We start from the raw sequence: 23,063 nt of genomic DNA, 5'->3' as shown, positions 1-23,063 counted from the left end.
TCATCCTTCGACACGAGACTCAGCCTCTCTCGCGACTTCCCAGCTTTCGATGAGTTTTGTGTGTTTGAACGACTGTCATACGCCTAGCAGTCTTTCCCTTACCTCGCCCAGGAATGTTTCAAGCATGACCAATATCCCCTGCCGCATAGGTCCGGTTGATCAGACTTATCTCTCTCCGTCGAATCTGTTATGTACGATTTGTCTCGCCAATGGTCGTCCACAGCCGCTTTACTCATCTCGTCTGTCATTTCATGGGGGCAGCTTCCAACGACCTTGGTGCTCTGTCTTGATAAGATGGGGTTTGTGTAATCCGCGCACACGAAGAACAAGTCTAGTGTCGCATGTTGAAGGCTTCTCGGCAATGTTCCCTTGCCGATGAGCCGAATTGTGTCGTCCGACTGCTTGCTACCTCATGCTGCACTGCCAGTGGTCCTTTACCGAGACCTGTCTTCTCACGAACCCCTTGACCGCAACCCCTGAGGATTTCCATCATTGGAGGTTTCTTCTCAGGCATACCGGTTGGGACGAAACACAACGCTGCGCTGGAGATCACGGACCAGCCCCCCCCGTTTAATACGCGCCGACAGGATGGCGAATTCGAGATATGGCCTTCGACCTTTCCTACTTGCCCGGTCGGAAACTCCAGAGTACATCTTCCAGTAGCATGCAAAACAAAACAAAACAAAACCATGCGCCGTCGAGACGAAAAAGAACAAAAAATCCACCCGCCTTCACCCCGGATCAAGGCCTCCTGAAGCGACACGTTCACTGGTAACTGGATCGTGCGGCCGAGTCTATTTCGTGAGGGGTTCTACAAAGGCAGGGGGGCACAACGGCGATCACCCCCGGAAACAATAAATTAAGCAGTCGCCATCCGAACACCCGGGGCGCAGACGAACTTACCAGTAATCTGGACCACTTTTTTTTCGCTGGGACCTAGACCCAGTTCACCCAACTTGCGGATGCCCTGTTGTGGGATGATCTGCTGATTTAGTGACCAGGCAAGAAAAGGGTCTTGACACGTAGTGCACGACAGAGTCATTCTCCGGTTCGAAACCACGATCGTGAATGGGGCACGCATTTCGCAGAAACAAGCAGGCAAAGAGAAATGGCTTGGGTAAGCTGTGAAAAGAACCGGAGAGTCCCACGGCGGCGATGGACATGACCCCTCCGGGTGGGGCCGAGGGGCGCCGCACCATGCGGCAGCGCACCGACAGCCTCCCGCCCTCGCGCCCGTCCCGTCGCAATGCTGAGATTCCTGGTTCCTACCTGGGTACCACACGACGTGGTCCATGACACGTATTTAGAGCCAAGATTGACAGAACTTAAAAGAAAAAGGTAATAAGGGGAAGAAAGAAAAAGAAAAAAAAGGAGCAAAAACTTTCCTGAATCGTCCCGTCTACTATGAGCATGCTTCGTCGAGTAGGGCGCGAACACGCTCAGGCGGCGCAGGGAGGGATTCGGCAAAGTCCGCTTACTCAAAATTCACACAACAACCCATCTTGAGACTTACCAGGTGAGTTCCAGCTCGTCGTCATCCTTCCCGCTCGAGTTTCTGAGCCTTGCTGCTCGGGGGAAGGTACCCCTCGAGAGGCCATAGGCAACCCACCATTAATCCCAGATGTTGAACCGCTCCTGATGCAAGGAACAGCCTGCAATCGCCAACAGGCTCATCTCGGACTCATTCACCCAGTACTTTGCGATAAGCTTCTACACTCAGTATAGGCAGTCTCCAGCGCCGTCCAGGTATATCAAAATATACGTAGTTCGAGACAGGCTACTAATTGCCACGCGATCGATTATGCGCGTCTCGCACCCACGTCGGACGACCTTGAGATGTTTGATCTGTGTTCAGGTAGACCGAGAAGCAGTATGAGTGACAATTCCATAGCGGCACGCGATTTCTGTTGATGGGAAGCCACCAAGAAATAGGGTGGTGTAGAGCTCACGTTCTCACTTTGACAGGCAGCTCATAACAGAGTTCCCGACTCACATTTCGGCCGCACAAAGATAAACAGCCCGAATTTTTGGGGGAGACATAGATTCGTGGCGGCGCTGGAATGCAAAATAGCTTGTACCGCAAAACCATCGGGCTGGCGTCAGCTCTTGAAGCCAGAGGGTTTCCAGGCGGCTCTGTTTCCGCTAATGTGCTTAGGCCACAGCGTACAACGTCTAGTGCAACAGAAGATTCGCACAGCTGGAAAAGAAGGAAAAATAGAGCACCCCTGTTTTTACACATCGCGCCGTCGAAAAGGACAAAAAGATGACAGAATACTCCCATCCCTCAACACTTAACTCCCTTCGTTTTGGTACTACCGGCCCTGTTCCATATAACCACCTCGTTGTATGGCCTCTACTTCGTTCTTTCGTAACGCTCATGACGTGTGGACATCAGGGTGCCCCGAGCTCTCGAGCTTCGCATGCGTGTTTTGTGTGGTATACAAGATAGGTGCTTCTATTGAATAAGCGGGGTGTTGGAAGAGAAACACGGTCGACCAGCCGTTATTAATTGGCCCAGGGATTGATGCGCAAGTGCACACCAGGACCATGTCTTTGCGAGTCTTTGGTCGTCTCATAGCTTGACCTTCTGGCCGGTGAGCTTGAACCAGAGGACGGCAATGAGATCCTCTTTGAAGCGTTCCCATGGATTGCGGTTCAGGTAATAGCTGAGCTCGCGGTAGTTGTACATCTCGCCCCAGCAGTCGCGGCCCCATTCGCAGCCTGCCATATTGACGACAAAGTCCCGGTCCTTCTGATCGTAGTGGATGCGGGTATCATTGCCGTTCTCGGAGCAAGCGCCGGGCGGGAAGGAGTTGATCATACGTTGCGGAAGGAACGCCGTGTGCTTGCGGATCCACGGCTGGGTCGTGTACATTTGCTCCAGCGCGTCTTGTTCTTTGTGTTCCCACTCCATGTGCTTCTGCTCATAGGCGACGGGGTCCCACCAAACGTCGAGCATACGGTCAGCCCAATTACCCCTTTTGACGAAGAACGAGCCGAGGTTGAAGCCCGAGCAGTCCTGAGAGAGCATCAAGTTGATGGACTCGGGCTTCCCATCCCCGACGGCACTTCGCGACTCCTCGTCCAGGTAAGGATCGGTGAACGGGTGAGTGATGTTCAGGGGGTTGAACTCGTTGATATCGCGGTACGCGTGCTTGTTCAGGTCGTTGAAGATGTGGTTCTGCAAGGGGTACGAAAGTTCCATTACGTAGGTGTTCAGGTCGAGCCACCAGACCCTGCGCCCATGGGTCAGCTTGGTCACATCAGGTCTTACGCGTTCAACATACCATTCGGCCTTGGGATACTTGCGGAAGGCGGAGCGAATAAAGTCGACCTTCTCCCAGCTCTCGCGCCATTCGTGCGCATATCGCTTTTTGGTGCTCATGTCGACGATCTCAAGGTCGTATCCCCATCGGTTGGCGTACTTCTTCTTGTTCCGTACGCTGTCCCGCTCGATGGCCCATTCACGGGCGCCTTTCCATTCCATGACGCCTCCACCGACGTTGGCGGCCAAAATGATAACAAACTTTTGGCCTCCACCAAAGTGTCTCCGCCAGTGGTACACCAGAGCTGTGGTATGGTCAACGACATGTCCAGAGTGTGGCGAGGGTTCCCACCGACGTACGAGTGTTGTAGAATATGACCATGGCCAGAGAGAATAAGAGAAGAATCAGCAAGCGCAGCTTCATCTTCCTGCCCATGCGCGCGAAGACGCTCCGTATCCTTCCCACCAGAGGGACTCTCCGTGTCGCCCATGATGCCCGGCCCGGCTTCTCCTTTTCGGCATAGGGACTCTGATTGTTGAATCGCGGCAGGCTGCTTGATATCCGGCGCATGTGTCGTGTGAAGAAGCCTTGGTTCTGGGTAGAAAAGGACGGATATCCATTCATGCCGGCGGTTCTCATCTTGGCGGTTTCCCAAGGCGTGGAGGCGCCGTTGGATGCTGAGAAACCTCTGCTCGGACTCGATCGGCCGCTGGTGTTGATGGTCAGGCCAGGGCTGGCCCAACCGCCCCCAGGTATAGGTGACGGACTGCGCGAGAGCGACATTGCGGTGTTAGGGGTGCCTGCAGCATTCAAAGAACACGAGCTGTCAGCAAGCGGGTCCCCTTGAATATTGTCCGGCCCGTATTTGCGTCGGTGTCGTGTCAGGACGGGGTGTCGTAGGTGCGTCACGGGGTCGAACTGCAGGTCGAAGAGAGAGAAAGAGATAGAGAGATAGGACGTACCAGGAATGGGCGCGAGACCAGGCTGCTGGCCGTGGACTCCCAGAAATTGGGAAGAGCCACGGTCGCCTGGGCCGTCAACGGTGACTGCAAGGCCGCCAGAAGCAGAGGAGCGGCGCCGGTGGTGAGAGCGTGTTGGCCTTCGATCGCTGAAGGACGATGAGGCGGCGAATTGCTGTGATTGATCCAGGATGAAAGAGTGTCGTGGGTTGTGACCAGATGGCACTTTACGAGCCGTCTGGTTACAACACGATAGCTTAGATGGACTCGCTAATGTCGAGGTGAAAAAGGGACGGGGGTCGACGTATCCGCAAAAAAGGGGGGTCACCTTTTCTTTCGGCCAGGGCAGAAGCAGAATGGCGGCTCCCTCTGGTGGTTCGTGGAATCCAGGTGAGGCTGTACAGGCGGCTAGCCAGGGGGGACGACGTTCCCGCTACGCTACTTGATGCGCGGGTGGTGGTAAATACAAGGGCCTAGGTGGGTGGGTATGCAGCTGCTAGGGAACGGCGGCTTGATTCGGTGGTTCTCCAGTGTCAGGTTGTGTTGATGGTACGGCACGGGTGCAAGCAGGAAAAGGGAGGAGGGAGGAAAGTCGTGTGTCTCCAGGCTGGGTCTCGTTCGTTTTTCCCCGGTGGAGATAGAGAGGGTGATCGCACCGCCGGTGGTTGCAGCAGAAAACAACAGAGGATAGGCCACCTGGTGCCACCCACGGCGAGGAGAATAGTGCGCTGACCACCCGAACCAAAGGCAGGTCAACAATGGCCCCCAACAAAGTCGTCACTTGCAATGCATCGAGATTCAAAGGGGCCAGATCCTTTTGTACGACTATTTGCTGGACGACTTGGCTCGCACCGCGTCTTCCGGGCCCAAGGCGCATTAATTAGAAGGGAGAGAGAGGCATTCCACCAGTGGCCACTCGCCCGCTGTCTGGACCTCACTAAACCAAATAAAAAGGTTAAAACAGAAGCCCTTACTTTATTTTTCCAACCAAAGTTTTTTCGCCAGCATGCACGAATAGAACCCCGTCACGCCTCTCCGGTGCGTCTGATCTTTTTTCCCCCGGTCGGAAGGAGGGTGCTCCTGGACGCCAAGGTTCTCGTGGTCCGCTGACATTGCATATTGCATCAAGATGCCCTGCGTTGACTCGAGTAGCTGACACATGGCGACAATACTGGTGGTCCGGCACGAGTCCAGGTCGAGGGTACTTGGAGACTCGCAATTAAGACTCACTAAAAAGCACTCTCGACTCCTGATCATCCCTCCCTCCTCAATAACAATGCCTATCATCCGAATGTTGCGACGGGAACTATGTCATAGGCCGGGAACTTATCCAGAGGAAAAAGAAGGAAAAAACCGCAAACTAGACTTGACTTTCTTACCAAAGGGAGAGAGAGTGTGATGGATGGCATTGTGGGCTCACAAGCCAGTCACAAACACACGAGGGGAGGCGATCGCGGGCTGAGTGAGGCAAGGAGGTGAACCGTAATAAAAGCACCGCCTGGGCAAGACACGAACCACGGGCGCCATCAATGCAGGCGGGTTCTCTCACCCACGCCGGCGACTCGAGTCAATTGGAGAGCCACCATTGGCCGCTAAGATATCTTGCATGCGCCGAACTGAGATGCTAGTGGATGCCGAACAACATAGGGCGGCTTCATTCACTAGTCGCCTGCAGGAGAACCTTCGCGTCTTCTAGGATGCGAATCACTCAGTCAGCACGTCTCTCATCTTTCGCGAGGTGGCGCTCATATCAATACGAGGTGGGTGTTTCCAGACGTCGAGCCCGACATGTTCTTCCGCGGCATAGCCAAGCTGCAGATAAGGGGAAACACGGGCAACTTTAAACAAGTGACTTTTGACTTGTTTGATCCTCCCGATCAGGGATTGTATTCAGGATCGAATGGGGATTGATTCCCCTCTTCTCTTCTTGGTCCTCACTCCGTCCGTCTGGTCCATTGTCAAATGAACAACGGCGCTTCGGTGACACATACCCAGAGTCGACAGCCGTCAATCGCTCTGAGAAAGCTGGGGCTTCCGCGGAACTTCTTCTAACTCACTGTTCGGCCGTCGACTACCTTCCCATGCCGTCGACAAGAACAAAGAGATTTGCATCATCTCAATCAAACGTTTGCGTCGTGCAGTTTCTCTCACGCCCTGATCTGATCTAGCAACGGCTGAACTTGTGACCAAGCCCCCCTTGGTCGTTACTAGAGAGATGAAATCCAGTGTACTGCCACCTAATGCTCCCCGTCCACCCGCTCAGAACCTGAGACCGGACGTGTCAGGTCCTGTCGCTTCATCCCTGGCAAAGACACAATCCTAGGGCCGTGAAAATAAGGGGGTTTGGTTAGCGCGCCGATACGTGAGATGGGACGATGGAAGGCCGGAAAGACTGTGCCTCCAACTGTTGAGAACGTGCCGTCTGGAGAAGTACCAGCCGGGTTACGAACGTGGGCTACTCGGACATGAAGTTAGCTTGATTGCCTGTGATGCTGGTGCGATGCTTTATACCATCGCCTGGCTCGCGGGGCACCAGAACATTGGCACATTGCGCAGCCAGGTAGGACTGTTCGGCGGTTGTGCGATAATATCCTTCGTGTCGAACCCCAGTGATTGGTAATTTGGGATTCCTTTCATTGATATCGATCAGGGCTCCCAACCCTTGATAAGTCGTAGAAGAGGGTAGCGGACACAGCCGTTGGTGAACTCCAATGGCTACTTACCCAGATCAGAATCATTCTTCTTGAGGGTTTCGAAGATACAAACTACAGTTCGGCCGAGATAGTAGTAGCCCCCGGGAGCTCGTCCGGGACCAAGACCTGTTTCGATCCCGAAAGACGGAAGCACGCCCACCACTGTCAGACGGACCACACGATGCTGTACACAGGTACCTTGGCACATAGGTAAGTAGAAACATGGTAGGCGGTGGCGTTCCCTTCAGCCACACTTCAGTGCACAAGCCACTCGATTGTGTTGATGTCAAGCCCCCCTCCGTGGCGTGCTCGCAGTCGTCGAGAGCCACTCCGCAATATCCATTTCTCCAACCTCAACCACGCACCGTCAGTCTGCTCCCGTCGAGCATCGTTCCATGCTGTGATTCGCCTTCGTGAGATATGAGGCAACCATCGGTTCATGGGTATCCTGCATGCCGCAAAGCTGTCCCGGTCTCCAAGAACCGCGGCCGAATGAATGGCCAGCAGTGCGGTCGCCTGTGCAGGCCCGAGAGTTGGCCAGCGGCACGACGACCAATCAGAGGGTCTAGATGCTCAACTCGGCGCCTACCTCATACTGCTTCTCTGCATCGTCCATCCAAACATCATAACGCCTGACTGCGACCCATGGGTTAGAGCCGCCGTCTGGTGAACGCGTCCCAGTCATATAATGAAGCCAGCTACCTGTGCTGCGCTACTGCGCCCCTGCTTGTTCCGCGTTCTCAAATGTTGGTTGTTCAATGAGTCTCGGTGGATGGTCATCTGGTTTCCCTTCTCTTGTTCCCTTGTGTGCCCACCTGCCTACCTATTCACAACTTTTGACTAAGTGTTCCATTTGGGTGACTTCATCATCAATTATTCCAACACTCCTTTCAACCTTCCCTTTCTTTCATTTACTTTTCTTCAACACTACCGACACAACTGCATCCTCGTTTTCCCCACCATCCTTTGACACAGCCGTCAACGACAAACAAACCTCGTCTCTCGCTAACAGACTCAACGAATTTTGTTGACTCGGTTTTTTTGCACTTTCTTTTCATTTTCCATCCTCGAATCATTCCATCATCTAATGCTCCGACGTGTATACATTTCCATTTGAACATCCTATTACGTCGGCATATGATCTCGACAAGGACGACAACAACGACATCAGCACACACATCGAAATGTCCTCATACAGGGTCTCAGAGCCGCAGCGGAAGACGCGGGAGCATCGGCCACACGATGACAGAGATGACTGGGAAGACTGGGAGGATGAGGATGTGGTCACACCCATCATGGACGATGACCAAGTGCTCATCATGGACAAGACGGCCGCGCCCAGCCCACTAAAGTTGAACAAGACCGCATCGACGAGACTTTCCCAGCCTCGATACTCTGTCCAAAAACTGGAGCGTATGAAATCACGCCAACGACAGAAGGCACAAAACGCAAAGGCCGGTATCAAAGTGGTGACGGACATGACGACGCTGCAACAACAACAACAACAACAACAAACAGACCAACAGAACCGGAACCCCGACTTGCAACAGCCTAAATTCGTCGATGCCGCCGCCCTCAGAGCTCTTGAGGGATCGCCCAACTCCGCTTCAGTCGGCAACTGGAATTGGCTGAAGAAAAAGACCGACCACAGTGGCAAGTCCCCTCAAAGCGCCAGCCGCAGCCCGCTCGAGCAAGACCTGTCCCCCAACGACCGCCCAATCGTCATCGGAATCGCATTACCACCAGGCATGGCCGACCAGGAAATCAGCCCCCAGACAGCCGTTCTAAAGACGCCTCATGGCTTGGCGCCCGGATATGCCAACAAACAGTCGGTGACAAGCAAACCAGACACCGTCACACCCTTGACTCCCTCGCAGCAAAGATCAGTCTGGAGTCCCGACACACCCGACACCACATCCCCTTTCCAGTCTCCGCACCGCTCATCTAGTATCTACTCGCAAACCACTGGTCCTGGGGTCCGCGTCGCCCGTGATGCTCCCCCAGTTCCCTCTGTACCCTCCACTTATAAACAGCCGGAGAGAGTGGTCAGTGTTGTTCTGAAGGATAATGAAGAAGAAGAAGACGACGATGGAGGCAGCCCGTGCACATTGTTCGAAGAAGACGGAGCGGCGGCCTCGAACCGCCGAAGGTCAACAAAGACCAGGGAGGTAGCAAAGAGTCCAGACAGCGCAGCTACTCAGACACGTGGTTGGTGGGATCACATCACAACGCCCTTTCTTGAGAGGAAGAGTCCCGTTGTTCCGAACAACTCTGAGTCGCAGCCAGTCAAAGCAGCAGAGCATGGTGACTATGGTAGCGAAAAAGATACAAACATGCCCGCCTACAAACCCAGAGACTCCGGGCCTGGGATTATCAAGCCATCGCAGATTCAACCCACCACCATACAGAGACCCGGTCTTCCGGCATCACCTAAACCATCAGCACGCAATTTCCAGACGCCGATCGTCAGAATACCTACACCGAGGAGAACCCCATCACCGTTAATGGACAGACGTGATCCATCCCCCGCGGCCTCCTCTCGCTCAGCAACCCCGAGACTGCAAGTTCAGTCAGAGAAGGTCTCTCTCGCCGAGCCTAGCCCTGCTATTTCAGAGCAGCCACCCCCTTATTCGCCGCCGCAGCAGCAGAAAGCTGTCAGGTACCGGGCTGTCTTCCCTACAGGTCATCCTTTGCAAGCGCTCTACCCGCCGTCTCCGGGGCCAATTTCACCAGCCATCAACGGCACAATGAGCTCACAGGGCGGTATCAAAATGACCGATATTCCCTTGACACCATCAACTGGAGGCAATGGATTCGCTCCGAGCACACAGGGTCGTCTCCCGGAAAGACTCGCCGGCACGTTCGTTCCCGGCGAGCATTTCCTTGAAGCATCAGGAGACGGTCATCGGGTCGAGCGCGAGCGCCGACGTCACGAGAGGGAGGAAATGACAGCTCGTAAACTCGGGGGTTTCTGGAGAGGTCGTTGGTGCATACCCGCAAGTGGCTGCTACGGTCGCAGTGGCCGGGAAGGCCGCAAGAGAAGACGTGTGTGCCTGGGAGTATGCGGAGTCGGTCTTGCGCTGAGCATCCTTACCATCGTTCTCTGCATTACGCTCATCCCGCGCAACAATAACTCTGCGCAAGTTGACAGCATCTTTGTCAATCTGACCGACTTCCCTCCGATGCCTACTGGAGTTCTTTCAGTGGTGGGCCCGGACAACACCGCGGCCGTGACTGGTTGCAGCAGCCCTTCGACTGTTTGGAGCTGCGCGCTTCCCAAGGAAGAACACAATTCAGTGGCCCCCTACCGCGCCAATCAGCCGACGTTTATCATGCATATCCAGTGGGACAACGACACTCGCAATCTGTGGGATGTACCCAACGGAGAGCTGCCTCGACCTGGCTCTAGTTACCAGAAGCGGGGGTCGAGCTTTGGTGGAATCGTCTCCAGAGCTAGATCGTACATCCGGAGGCAAGGTTCAGGTTTCTCCCCGAGCCCATCCCCTCCCGCTTTCGAGGAACTATACTTTCTCGGAAATACGACGGATGGAATCGAGTCTACCGAGAAGGCCGGCGAGCCAACGCCATTCTACCTCAGCGTCCTCAAATCTGGAAACGAATCAGTTGGATCCGGTGCCCTGGATAGACGTCAGAACTCGGAGGAGCCCTCGGGAGATATTTCCATCTCTCTACCTCCTCCAGACCTCGAAGGAGACGGCACCGGAGCCCCCGCTCAACTCTTTCCCCACGTCTCCCAGCAACCAGTCCGCCTCTACGACCGCGGACTACCGACCGAGCACTATGGCTTCTACAACTACTTCAAGCGCACCATCTACCTCAAGTCCGTCACCACACCTAACGGCACCGAAGACGAGAGCAACGTTCCCCTTGACACGGACGGTGGCTCTCGTCGCAGCGAGGCCAAGTTCCTCGTGACGTGGTCTCAGACGCGCTTTCTTGTGCAGATATGGACCCGCTCCACGAACAGTACGCAACTCTTGGCCTCCAACGACGGCGAGAGACCGGGTACGATGCCCTACCCCGTTACCGTGAAGATGGACACCCACGGCGGACGGTCGGGGCAGAAGTTTGTGTGGCACTGGCCCGTAAACGATCGTCAGGGAATCGACACGGCGAACCCAAAACTCCTACCCAACTATATTGGCTTTGGTGGCGCGATAGTGAACCCGCGCAAAGATAGGGACACATCGTTCGGGGGGTTTGACGGCGGTACGGGTGGGTGCCGGTGCGAGTGGGTGAATTTCGTCACTAGAAGGGATGGCAAAAATTCTTGAGGAGTCAGGAAACACGATTATAGGAGTCTAACGTCGGTATGGTCATGAGATTCGACACAGACACTGATATGAAGGGACATGGGTATGGGAACCATGACTATTAGCACATCACATTAGAGAGGACAAGAATCCAAAATGCATAGCAGCAAGTATCTGCACAGTACTTGTCGTAATAAAGCTCCTTCTTAGAAGCCTTTACCTGTTTTTGTACCATTGAATACACAAGGGAGTACAGCTTGACTGTCACGTCCCGGAATAAGATAAAACTGGCCATTGCCACGCCCCTTTGGTTAAACAGCGCACCCCGTTGGACTTTCTCATTGTTTATGTGCGTTATCCCAGCCAGCTACGCTATGGACACGGATTCTCTAAGGTAAGGTGGGAAAAACGATCTACGCTGAGGCAAAAACATAAACCTTCGGATGGGCGCATAGTGAACGATGGCCACAGGTGTCCTTAGGTGCCTGTAGGTAGACAGGTAAGGCGGGTGGAGGTATTGTCCCGGTGTAGCTCGTGTAAGTCGGTGGGCCTCGGTGTGGATAACACGGGCAAGATAAAAAAAGAGCCGATAAGATAAGAGCTCCCAAACTTCTCACCACCACTACATATCACTGCCTCCCACCTACGGCCTCTCCTCTCGTACTCCTCGAGCAAAACACGAATCCCCGATGCGCCCTCCCCTCACAGCCCTCGCACGATGGCGCACCACGCCCTCCCTCCGCCATACCCGCTTCCACGGTGACCGGGCATCGACGCAGGCCGTCGTCGTTCACCGCCGCCACCACGTCGGCAGCCGCACCCTTCTAACCCTGGCCATCGAAACCTCATGCGACGATACCTGCGTCGCTGTCCTCTCCAAGGACCCCGGCCCCGGCGGCCGCGCGACCCTCCATTTCAACCGCAAGGTCACGTGCGACAGCACGGCCTACGGCGGCGTTTACCCGCCCGTCGCCCTGCGCTCGCACGACGCGCACCTCGCGCCCCTCGTTGCCGAGGCCCTCGCGGCCCTGCCGCCGGTCAAACAACGCCCCAGGGTCCACGATGATGATACACCGGGGGCAATTGCGGGGGGTTCCGCCACAAGTGATAACCACGGCGGCGGCGTGATGACAGTCTCCGGCGTCCCCCGCCAGATGCCCACCTTCGTGACGGTGACCCGCGGCCCGGGCATGTCTGCAAATCTTGGCTCCGGCCTCGCCACGGCCAAAGGTCTCGCGGCGGCGTGGCAGGTGCCCCTCCTGGCCGTCAATCACATGCAGGCCCATGCCCTCACCCCGCGCCTCGTCTCTGCCCTCGATCGGTCTCTCCCTGCACCATCTCCCTCTTCTCCTCCTCTTCATCATCCTCCTCCTGCTGCTGCTGCCTCGGCCCCGATCCCCCTAACACCCGAATACCCCTTCCTCACCCTTCTCGTCTCAGGCGGCCACACCCAGCTCGTTCACTCCCGCTCCCTTACAGACCACCGCATCCTCGCTACCACGGTAGATGTCGCCGTTGGGGACGCCCTAGACAAGGCGGCGCGCCACATCCTGCCCCCAGACATGCTGGCCTCCCACGGGGATGTCATGTACGGCGCCCTCCTCGAGCGCTTCGCCTTCCCGGGTTCCTCGCCTGCGTCCGCTCCTTCTCCACCGCAAGAGTACGACTACGAGTATACCCCGCCCTTCCGTCGCGTCGACGAGATCGCTACCTACACCTCCCCCTACTCCTGGACCCTGACCCCGCCCCTTGCCGCCTCCCGCGCCCTGTCGTACTCCTTCGTCGGCCTCGGCAGCCAGATTCACAGGATCACCGCATCCAAGAGCGGCGGCGGTGGCGACGATACAATGCCACTCGATGAGCGCAGGTGTCTCGCCCGCGCCGCCATGCGCCTCCTGTTCGAACACCTGGCCAGCCGCGTCCTCATCGCCTTGGCCGCCGAACCGGAGCTCAGGGACGCCGTCCGGACGCTCGTCGTTAGCGGTGGCGTTGCGAGCAACCGCTTCCTCATGCATGTCCTGCGAAAAACCCTTGATGTTCGCGGGGCCGCCCACATCAGGCTCACGGCGCCCCCGCCAGCGCTTTGTACGGACAACGCGGCCATGATCGCCTGGACGGGCATGGAGATGTACGAGGCTGGCTGGGAGAGTGCTCTCTCAGTGCACGCCCGACGGAAGTGGTCGATTGACCCGGCGAGCGACGAGGGCGGAATTCTCGGCCTCGGCGGTTGGGTGAGAAGAAAATCGAGTGAGTAGCCGTGATACCCCCCTTGCATGTAGTGTACCATCACCTGTGACCAAAATGTAGAAAAAGAGCGTAAAAGAATGAACTTGTATCATGGTCTAGTTTACAAGTTATATGACATCGGCACCCTTTCCTGAGCGCCGATGCCTTGGGTGACAGCTTGGCAGCCCGTGTTTCCTCCTATGGCTGCCATCCCGCGTCGCCTGCCGTGACGTAACCGTTCTAATCGTCCCGATGCACGAAACTCGTTGTCGTTTCCTGTTTTCCCTGCACCTTAAAGTGTGAGAAGGGGTGAAGGTGGCTGATATCCTGCTCAATCGCCCCCCTAGGCGACCGACTGATTTCGTTGGTCCAGGTAGAGTCCCGTGTTCCGAATCAACTCAGCGACACCATATCACAGTTCCTCCTGCCCAACATCTAGTCCAAGTCGGCCGTGACGTTGGTGAACTCGCCCTTCTCGAGCTTCGTCTTCCAGAAGATAGGATTCGTGTCATTGAAGCCGTGCTTGACCCATCCCTCCTCCTTGACGTGGTACAGGTTGATGAAACCACCAGAATAGGCGTCGCGGTGCGTCGCCGCCAGGATACTCCGGCTGCCGAGGTCGAGCGCCTCCTGGTCTGTCAGGTCGTAGCGGTACTCGGCATCCAGAACACCGTAGGCGAAGGTCTGACCACTGCCGACGCAGAAGAGGTTGCCGGGCAGGCGGGTACCATCCGAATCGACGTAGTAGAGTGCGGGGCCCTCCTCCTTGGTGACGCCAGCGCACATGGTGCCCATGCTGAGGCCCATGCCCTTGTACGAGTAGACGAGGTTGGCGAGGATCTTGGACGCGGCAGCGACCGAGATACGGCGCTTGTGGCGGAGCTCGTGGAGACGACACTGCATGCCCAGCCAGGCGAGCCAGTATTGGCAGTCAGCGGCACCGCCGGCCATGGTGCCCAGAAGCACTGAGTTGATCTCAATAACCTTCTTGACCGTTTGCGAGGCGATCCAGTTTCCGGCTGTGGCACGGGAGTCGGTGGCGACGATGATGCCGCCCTGGAATCGGAAAGCGAGGGTCGTTGTGCCGTGAGCGATCTTGATGGGGCAATCGGGGTTGGAGCGGTCGTCTGTTGCTGCGCGGAGCCAAGAAGAGGGCTAGATAGAGGGGTTGCATCAGCATCACTGGATGATTGTGCGAGGTACCGAACGGAGGGAGATTGTAGCAGGAGGCAAGCTTACATGTGCGACGGGGGGCATGGCGAATTTCAACGACAGAGGCGGCGCACCGCCCATGAGCTCGAGGTCCTCTTGCTCATCGTCTCTGAAAGTGTTGTGTTGCTCAAACGCCGGGCGGCTGTACTTGGCTACAAGGCTGTCCATCTCGACGGTCTGTAGGCGGGGTATGGAGTCGAGATAAGTGGATTTTTGATGGTCGAGAGAATCAGAGGCTATAATTCCGATTACTCTTGTAATGGTTGTCGTGGAAGGGGTAGGTGAGGTTGCGGTTGGATTGGGAGATGCGGGTTCTTGGAGGTTGACTTGGGGAGTAGCTCAGGCAGCTCTATGCTCGCGTCACGGCCAGCTTCAGCAGGGAAACGGCGTTCCTAGCTGACTGATGCCTTATTGCCTGATTCAGAATGGGCAAGTGCAGCTGCAGGTACAGTTCAGACATGGCCCGTGCGCTCCATCAATTTACATAAGCGACGAACGACCGCCCTGGCGACTACATGCCACCTACAATGAATTCATTCTGCAAATAGTTATACATACAATGCAACTGTGCCTGTCCCAAACTACCTTTGATAGCAATACAGCGCCATGACTCTCGGGCCACTCTCCGTGGCGAATATGGTATCGGACATCACCTCATGATCCAAACAAACACAAAGCTAGTTAGATCGAACATCGTTGAATTGCATCCTACCTACAAGAAGCCAAACGGGACGGCGAAATAGTCAAGCCATTGCCACGCACACGTACTGCCTGCCTGTGTATGTTCGCCACCCACCCTTCCTCCTCAAACCTTACGACTCCATCCCACCTGTACGACAAGGAAAAGGGAAAAGACTCATTAGTGGATGAAACATGCCAACAAATAGCAACATCCAAGGTATCTGAACACAATGAAAGGCTTTTTTTACCAAAGGGAACAAAAACGACAAGGAAGATCGATCCGAGTTCGAATATGCCGCGCTGTGAGACCAGGCTAGGCTGAGCCGCTCATCAGTTCGGGGTTCCCTCCCTGCTGCGACTCTCCCTTTTGCCCATGAAGCTGCGGCGGACGATGGACTTCGGGCTGTCGGGCTCCAAGGCGCTGGCCGCGGGGACAAACGTGCTCCTCATTACCACCGTGCCGCTTCCGACCCTAATCTCCTTCTCACCTCCTGCTCCGGAATCGTCGACGAAGTAAAGGGCCTCGCCCAGATCATCATCGCTCCTAAGTGTGTGCTCGCCCTTCGCTTCGATTTTGAATTGGGTATCGGCGGTGCATGTGCACTTGAAAGTCTCGTTGTATCGGAAGAAGCCGGTGGCATCCTTGTGATGCTTGGTCTTGCCGATTACCTTGGGCTTGGGCGCCAACTGGTTGATTGTGATGTAAAGGTCAGTTGACGGAGGGAATCCCGTTGCAGACACCACGGTGAAAGAGGCGGTGCCGGAGCCCGGTGAACCCGGTGTCACGCTGTGAACCGAGGCAGCGCCGTTGCTTTTTGTGCGAGTGTGCCCCAAGGATAGGCCGTTGGAGGTCCCTGGGCGTGTGTCGGGGGACTCGCTACCATCGGGGGTAGAGAAGCCAGTCGCTCGCTTGAGGCCAAGGCCGGGTGTCGGAGCAGGGGGGCTGTTGCCGTTCTCGACGATGGTCGGGATCTCAGTGAGGCTTGAAGATGCATCGTTTGAGTCGTCGTCCTTTCGCGAGAACAGGCCGCGCTTGAGGAATGATGCGCCCCTACCCACACCGTGACCGACTGTGCTCCCGACCTTGATAGGCGCCCCCGCAATACCAGTGACGATTCTTCCGGGCGCCGCAAACGTGCCAGAGAAGGTCGACGTGCCCTGACGAGTTCGCGTGACGTAGGACGGACGGAAGAGCATCCTCAATCTGACTGTACCCGACTTTCCATCCAGGAGCAAACGGCTCTCACTGGGTCTAAAGGGATCCAGCTGCTCGAGGTTGATATCGGCAGCTCCCAGGAAATCAGGCTTGTCCGCGAAGTCGTAGTCCCAGACGGTGACCTTGAACTTGGCAGCGGTTCTTGAAGGCACGGGAACCTCAAAGAACTCGTTCCAGGCAGGGTGCAACGTCTTCTTCTGAACCTTGGTCTTATACACGTCCTCGCCGTTGAGCTCGAACTTGCAGTACGGGTCACTCTTGCCGTTCGAGTCTGCCGACGGGAGGTCCTGGGCGTCCAAGACATCGACACGGAGGGTCCCCATGTTGTTGATGCTCTCGCTCGGGTCTAGTTGCATTTTGACAGGGATGTACTTGAGGCTAACCTTGACACTGCTTGGTCGGTTCTCCTTGTCTTTCAGCTTGAGAGTGGTCGGGTTGTTCTAATACAGTTAATACGTCACCGGGCTCGGGTCGAAGGAGGGTTCTCACCAAGCATTGCTTCAGCGTATCCAGGGTGTTGCCCTGCAGCTTGGCAATAGTGTTGTCCTTGTCCTTCTCACTACCCTCAACCTTGTCGCCCTTCTCTCGGACCTTGAGGGTCAGACGAGAGAAGTCCAGCTCACGGATGAAGCAGTCGCCAATCTCCTCAAACACGTGCTTCTTGTGCTTGGCTGCCGATGAAGTGTACGAGGGGAAGGCCATGTCGTCAACCCAAACCTCCAGGTGCGTGTTGTGCTCCGGCATCTCTGCTTCCATAAGCTTAAATATCAGGAGGCCAGACTCGTACTTCAAAAGCTCCTGAGGAGAGAGGCGAATCTTAGGCGGGCCACTCTCGTCCTTGGACTTCCTCGGCAGTGAAGGCGACACAGGAGTAACTGGAGTCTTGGGCGGGCTGATTTCCAGTTCAGTCCCCTCTTTCTTTTGCTCAATGGAGCTGTTGAACTTGCCGGCCTCGGCAGATCTGGGTGCATCTTCAATCGCTTTCTCGGCCGCTGCTTCCTGCTGCTCTTCCTCGTCTTCAGGATCGGCGACGTTGAGGCATGGGAAGAACGAAACCGTGTAGGTCAAAACACCCTTCGCAATGCCCTTGCCGTGAAGCTGAAGACCACCTTGGAAGACCTTCTTCGTGTCATGAACATTGTACTCGCCGTTTTCAGTCTGCGAAATGTAATCACCGGCGAAAACCTCAACCAGACCGAGACTGCGGTCCTTGCCCATCTTCTCCGAGTCCATGACCTCGAGTGTAAGTCTCTCACGCGCTGAGTGAACAGGGACGTAGAGGACCTCGTCAAAGTCGGGATCGAGAGTGTTCTTGTGGGTGACCGTGCGCGCTTTCTCAATACCTGAGAGAAGTACTCTCACATAAGGATCGGACTTGCCCAGGGTTTCAAAGTTGCGAAGATCGCGTGCGTTCTTGAAGTGAAAACGCATGACACCAACGGGGGTGACGTAGCCACCAGTTCCAGCCACGACGCCAGAAAGAGCAACTGGCTTCCACTGGGCCATCATCTTGACGCGGCCCGATGCGACACCGGCCAAGTGGAACCATTCCTGGCTCTTCTCCATACAGTCCAACAGGTCCTCGAGCTTGATCTGGTACTTTCCAATGACCTGGTCGCCGGTGAGATCGCGGTCGTCCTTGATGGTAACCCCGAGTTTGGCGTTCTTCTTGTCGGTGATGAGCATTTCCTTGGATCCGTTGTCCCAAATGGGATTGTTGGTTCGCTTGAGCTTCTTCGTGTGGTGGACATCCCGACCGTTAAGATGGAGCGTCGCGTAAGGGTTGAGAAGCCCGACGAGACTCTTCGTGCCGTCCAGATCCTTTGCCTGCTCTATAGTAAATCTGAGGATACCCGTGTTGGATTCAGGAGGCGGTTCCAAGGTACCGTCGTCCAGCTTTTTGGGCTCCAGGACCGGGAAGAATCTGATGTCACATGAAAGCTGACCGCGGGCCTTGCCATCGGCAATGACTTCCAAAATTTCGTTTTCGTGAACAGCCAGCTCCTCAACTTGGTCCAAGGGGAAAGACGCCACGCCCAGTTCCTTGTGCTTTCTGAAGTCATTGTAGTCGAAGATTTGAATGTCGAGGGAGTCATTGAAGGAAGTAATGATAATGTAATGAGTTTCGTTCCAGCGTGGGTTTCCAGTGTCCTTGATGTGCTTGGTGCGGGCAAGCTGCTGGCGGCGGTTCAAAGTTAGCGCAGCATACGGATCAGGAGAACCAGAGAAGTTGTCGGGGTTCTTGAGCCCCTGGGCGCCATGGAGTGTGACAGCAAGGACGCCGATGGCCTGGTCGACGGGGGTACCGGCAAGCATCTTGGCAACTTCAATGGGGAACACGTTGGGCGAGTACATCATGGGAGCCAAGTTGCCGTGAATCTGCTCCAGAATGAAAGTCTCCAGACCGGGAATGAAGTTGATATCGAAACCAAACGTCTCGCCTCCCAGAGGTTTGCAGACATAGTCGATGGTAGGCTTTTCCAAGAAGCACATCTCTACCTTCTCGATGTGGGGGAAGGGGATCTGCAGCTTGATCTTGAGTTGCATGATGCCAGAGAAGGCCATATCCTCGACGATGACATCGAGGCCCTTGCTGATCATAGCCTTGCCGACTCTGATTTCCAAAACGACCTTTGGGTTGATCTTGTTCTTGATCTGTTTAAAAGTCATGTCGGCCGTGTCATTGGGGGTGAAGCTGAACTTCCAGTCCATGATGACGGTGTCATCGCCGGCTTTTGGGTACGTCTTGACGTGCTCCATACGCGGTGGCTTGGAGCCGAGGGTGAAAGTCTTGAGCTTCAGGCTGTCCAGGAAGGCAGGAGTGGCAGAACTCAGAACCTGGTCAACCGAATTGACAATGGTCTGGGCCAAAACGGGCTGGTAGATGGGCCAGAACTTGAGCATGAAGGAGTTGATCCATTCGAGGGACTCGGTTTCCGTCTCAAGCTTCTTCAGGGAAAGCTCCCGGTTGATATCGTCGCGGAAATTGCGCCTGACCCGACGAATGGAGGTACGGTAGTAGGTCGAGCAAGCAGCCATGAGGATAAAGACCCATCCCAGGCCACCGCCCAAAACAGCCACCAGCCAGGAGGAGATGCAGGCAAAGCCAATGATGGCAGCATTGTGGTACCAGTCTCCGTAGAATTTGTCGGGGAGGTTACTCTCAAGCCAGGTAGAATGGTCCAGAAGACTAGCTCCCTCGTGCACGTCATCGGCAGGCCAGCCGAACTGAGGGGCCCAGCCGGTTCGTGTATAGGGTTCCTCCTCGTTGCCCTCCGGATCCTCGCCAGTCTTGATGGGCTTCCCGTCCTTGTCCTTGGCAAGTTCAATGGCGCCTTCTTTGGTTGGGGACGGAAGGTCGGCTACGGGGGCGCTCGAATCAGCTACGTCGGTAACGATGGAGATGCCCTTGGCTCGCTGCGAGTGGAAGCCGGCTGGGACAGCCTGTCAAGAAGGAGAGTGTCAGCCAAGGTTGGTCGCGAAGCAGGGAGGCCGGTCAGGCGACTCACAGCGGCAGCTTGGCGGCGTTTCTCCTCGGGGCTCGCATCGGGGTCAAAAGTGAAGGCGGTAATGCCGGCCTTTTTGGACTCCTCGACGATTTTCTTCTGGGCGTCATCGGCGGACACGTTGGTCTCGGGATCCTGGGCAGCTTCGATGACGCCCTGAACCTTGAGCTCGTTCTTCTCGAGCGCGGAGGCCATATTCTCGAGCTCTAGCGCTGCTCAGAGCAGCGGAGTTGAGAATGTCGAGGTCAATTGGCAAGGCGCTCAGGTCGCGATTCCGTGTCGACGCATGTATTCGTAGGGGTTCGCGGTGTAAGGAAAGGCGACGTGGACCGGTGGTCTGGTCAAGTTAGGATCGGGAGGGGGAGGGAGAAGTCAAATCACAGAATTGGAGAAAAGAAGTGAGGGTATCAGGGCGAGGGGTCTCAGACTGGAAAGAGATAAAAGATACAGATCGGCGGCAAGGAAAAAGGAGGGAGTGAATGGAGAGTGGCCGGACTGTGTGGCTGGGCAGCCAGTAGTCAGTTAGGCAGTGAGTTGGAGGGGACTAGTGGTAAGAACTTGAGTGGAGTTAAAACAGATCGGTAGAAGAAAGACAAAAGGGCGGGAAGCCACAAAGCTAAAGATGGCGCTGGCGGGAGAAGGAAAGGTGGTAGGAAGGTGGCGGCAAAGGAGGAAGATGAAGAAGGTTGGATGGGTTTTGACCCAGATGCGTCGGGTTTGCTACCTGAGCGGCACCGTGTGGCACTAGATGGGTGGCCCGGTGTGGGAGGGAGGGAGGGAGGGAGGAGAGAGGTAGTGCAAGTCTGCTCAGGTTGTATGTACATGTGCAACTTGTACCAATGCAAGCAAGATACACGAACATAAACGTACAAGTGCAGATGCGACTAAACAAGATTGCGACTGCAGCTTCAACGGGCACACAAAGGCCGAGACACAAAGATGTGGGCTGGAAAGCGTGTACTATACCGAGACCTAGGTAGGTAGGTATTCGTAGGTACGTACATAAGCTGATAGACAGGTCCGTGGGCGTGGAACGGGCAGGGGTCAAGCAACTTAGACCATGAATGAACATTGCACTAAACCATTCCGAGAAGGATCAATTCGACCAGGAGGGGCAGCGAAGAGAACACATTTCAGTCGGTGCATCGCCAAAGTGGATGTCGCAGGGCCACACAGAAGCTACAAATCGACCCCGATGCAACAGACTGCTCGGGCGGTGCACCATCTCGGTAGCTTTAGCGCCATTTCCTTGGTGGGTGGAAGAGGAGAAGTGCAGGCAAAATGGAAGGTGATTGAGGTCCGTGGCCTTGGCTGCGGATATCGACGTAATGCTCGCAATTACCTCAGCGGATTCCAGCTGCGGGAAGACGAGAGAGAGCTGTGACTGGCCGCTGGAATCGGGGGGAGCCGCCGACAACAGCTCAGGGCCACAACCCCTCCCTGGTGAGCCAGACCAGCGGGATTGGCTGATGGAGCTTCGAGACAAGGGTTCTCAGCTTGCTAGGGACTCGAGAAGGAAGAAATAAGCTGGGTGGCCTCCCGGAAAGGTTGCACTTGGAATGGAAGCACCTCTGAAAGCGGGGGGACGTTGAAAGGCTTGGGGAGAGCCGAACTTCCAGCTTGGTCAGGATCACCGAGTTGCACTCTATATCCGTACTCTGTACCTGTACATTGGCTCCATTCTTGTGCGCCGTTCAGCACGGCAGGGCCGACCGACTCTCAGTCGTGCTCTCTCTTTTCATGTACCTAGGGATCTGTCCCCCACCCCCCTCTCTCTCTCATATAAGACGCCCAATACTGCCTCCCACGTCTGCTTGAGGGCCGCGTTAACGACACCAGAATATGGGCAAGAGGTGAACATGTAAGCCATTCTAGCTTCAGTCTCCGTCCTATGTAATCGTACATAGATAGGTACCCACCTAGCCTATCATCTCATTTTGAAAACCTCCATATGGCATTGAATCAGTGAGGGCAACTCCGACCGAACCTTACGCTGAATATTCAAGTAGTAGACAATCACCAATCAAGAAACGACGGGAGCAGCACGTCGCCATTATCCAGATCAGACGAACGGGTATATTATGGCTGCTTCTCCATGACATCTCAGGAAATGCAGCGCGTTTTTGTGTTTACACCTGGCTCAGATGCTGGGCCGTTGGAGGTGTGCCAGTGCTACCGACTCAAAGCATCATAAACCCCTGCTCTTCCTCTCCCGTACGCACGCACGCACACTGAGGTTTTGCGGCTAGACGGGGCCGAGGTCCCAGCACGACAATGGACCCTTTCAAACCCGGACCTGGATGGACGCCCCGACCAACAATCAAGCTACCCCCAAACAGATGCCGAATCACAGCCATCCCAGCTGATCGATCCTTGCCGCTAACCCCTTAGGCGGTTGCGACTTATGGCCGGCCACTCAACCGTCTCAACTGTCTCATTAACAAGCTGACAGGCCCATTTACCAGTGGTTGTGCTGTTGGTCGTATTGGCGATTATTGCCCACGACGTTTACGAGGTCCGCAGATTTTCGTCAATTTCATGTAGTGGCAGAGTGGCTGAACACCGCCAACGTTCGCCATGACAACGCGACAGCCCGTCCAGCTTCGCCGTTGAGCGGACAAACCACAAACACACTGCACCGAACGCCACCTGACTTTATCAACCCAGCCCTCACCACCAATACCGATCCGTGTTCGAGCTAGCCTGTGACTGAGACATTCGTCGCTGCCGTCTTGGCAGGTACCAGCCACCAACGTTGATGACTTTGAACAATGCCAGTATCCAGGTTTCTTCTTGAGCGGCTGCCAGCAATTTTGCTTAAGCTGCCAACCAGGGTGGTGACTGGTGACTGGTCTGATGCTAATCGAATCTCAACACTTCTGCCACAGGTACCGCGCTTCGAATCAGCCGCATGGCCTGCTGGTTACTTCTCGCCAGTCACTGTCCCGACAACGGGCCTGACGCTAGCTGCCTCATGCCGCCATACCTAGATCGTACTACACATTTGCATGCACCAGCACGAGCCAACCT

At 55.6% G+C, this 23,063-nt stretch overlaps 6 protein-coding genes across 6 annotated transcripts; 2 read left to right on the top strand and 4 right to left on the bottom strand.

Moving 5' to 3' along the window:
• Positions 1-2,572: 2,572 nt before the first annotated feature.
• On the bottom strand, positions 2,573-5,102 carry CDEST_02719 (Putative glycosyltransferase 34, nucleotide-diphospho-sugar transferase; the record flags this gene model as incomplete). The annotated part of the gene is made up of 5 exons (XM_062918878.1): positions 2,573-3,236; positions 3,288-3,570; positions 3,626-4,066; positions 4,229-4,463; positions 5,049-5,102. The coding sequence occupies 5 exons, from the start codon at positions 5,100-5,102 to the stop codon at positions 2,573-2,575; spliced, it is 1,677 nt and encodes a 558-aa protein (XP_062774929.1).
• Positions 5,103-6,104: 1,002 nt separating this feature from the next.
• Positions 6,105-7,126, bottom strand: CDEST_02718 (uncharacterized protein; the record flags this gene model as incomplete). The annotated part of the gene is made up of 3 exons (XM_062918877.1): positions 6,105-6,680; positions 6,737-6,943; positions 7,117-7,126. 3 exons carry the CDS (start codon positions 7,124-7,126, stop codon positions 6,463-6,465), a joined length of 435 nt encoding a protein of 144 aa, XP_062774928.1. The 3' UTR covers positions 6,105-6,462.
• A 528-nt stretch (positions 7,127-7,654) lies between these two features.
• Positions 7,655-11,330, top strand: CDEST_02717 (uncharacterized protein). Its single transcript, XM_062918876.1, has one exon. The coding sequence runs from the start codon at positions 8,103-8,105 to the stop codon at positions 11,211-11,213; it is 3,111 nt and encodes a 1,036-aa protein (XP_062774927.1). The 5' UTR covers positions 7,655-8,102; the 3' UTR covers positions 11,214-11,330.
• Positions 11,331-11,836: 506 nt separating this feature from the next.
• Positions 11,837-13,490, top strand: CDEST_02716 (Putative Gcp-like domain, peptidase M22, tRNA N6-adenosine threonylcarbamoyltransferase, TsaD). The gene has a single exon (XM_062918875.1). The coding sequence runs from the start codon at positions 11,882-11,884 to the stop codon at positions 13,445-13,447; it is 1,566 nt and encodes a 521-aa protein (XP_062774926.1). The 5' UTR covers positions 11,837-11,881; the 3' UTR covers positions 13,448-13,490.
• Position 13,491: 1 nt separating this feature from the next.
• Positions 13,492-15,064, bottom strand: CDEST_02715 (Putative peptidase T1A, proteasome beta-subunit, proteasome, subunit alpha/beta). The gene is made up of 2 exons (XM_062918874.1): positions 14,658-15,064; positions 13,492-14,573 (listed from the first exon to the last, which is right to left on the bottom strand). The coding sequence occupies exons 1-2, from the start codon at positions 14,796-14,798 to the stop codon at positions 13,854-13,856; spliced, it is 861 nt and encodes a 286-aa protein (XP_062774925.1). The 5' UTR covers positions 14,799-15,064; the 3' UTR covers positions 13,492-13,853.
• Positions 15,065-15,172: 108 nt separating this feature from the next.
• Positions 15,173-20,797, bottom strand: CDEST_02714 (Putative C2 domain, synaptotagmin-like mitochondrial-lipid-binding domain, C2 domain superfamily). Its single transcript, XM_062918873.1, has 3 exons — positions 20,037-20,797; positions 17,017-19,971; positions 15,173-16,967 (listed from the first exon to the last, which is right to left on the bottom strand). The coding sequence occupies exons 1-3, from the start codon at positions 20,226-20,228 to the stop codon at positions 15,642-15,644; spliced, it is 4,473 nt and encodes a 1,490-aa protein (XP_062774924.1). The 5' UTR covers positions 20,229-20,797; the 3' UTR covers positions 15,173-15,641.
• Positions 20,798-23,063: the final 2,266 nt, after the last annotated feature.

The sequence above is a fragment of the Colletotrichum destructivum genome, chromosome 2 (genome assembly GCF_034447905.1).
Source record: "Colletotrichum destructivum chromosome 2, complete sequence".
NCBI classification, from domain to species: domain Eukaryota; kingdom Fungi; phylum Ascomycota; class Sordariomycetes; order Glomerellales; family Glomerellaceae; genus Colletotrichum; species Colletotrichum destructivum.
This window is presented reverse-complemented; position numbering and strand designations above follow the sequence as displayed.

Bases quoted from the DNA above. Each gene is read 5' to 3' on its own strand.
- CDEST_02717 (XM_062918876.1), top strand. From the start codon at position 8,103: ATGTCCTCATACAGGGTCTCAGAGCCGCAGCGGAAGACGCGGGAGCAT.
- CDEST_02714 (XM_062918873.1), bottom strand. From the start codon at position 20,228: ATGGCCTCCGCGCTCGAGAAGAACGAGCTCAAGGTTCAGGGCGTCATC. The intron at 19,972-20,036 runs GTGAGTCGCCTG...CCTTCTTGACAG, and splicing joins AACGCCGCCAAGCTGCCGCT to GCTGTCCCAGCCGGCTTCCA. The intron at 16,968-17,016 runs GTGAGAACCCTC...TAACTGTATTAG, and splicing joins ATACGCTGAAGCAATGCTTG to AACAACCCGACCACTCTCAA.
- CDEST_02715 (XM_062918874.1), bottom strand. From the start codon at position 14,798: ATGGACAGCCTTGTAGCCAAGTACAGCCGCCCGGCGTTTGAGCAACAC. The intron at 14,574-14,657 runs GTAAGCTTGCCT...CCCTCTATCTAG, and splicing joins CCATGCCCCCCGTCGCACAT to CCCTCTTCTTGGCTCCGCGC.
- CDEST_02716 (XM_062918875.1), top strand. From the start codon at position 11,882: ATGCGCCCTCCCCTCACAGCCCTCGCACGATGGCGCACCACGCCCTCC.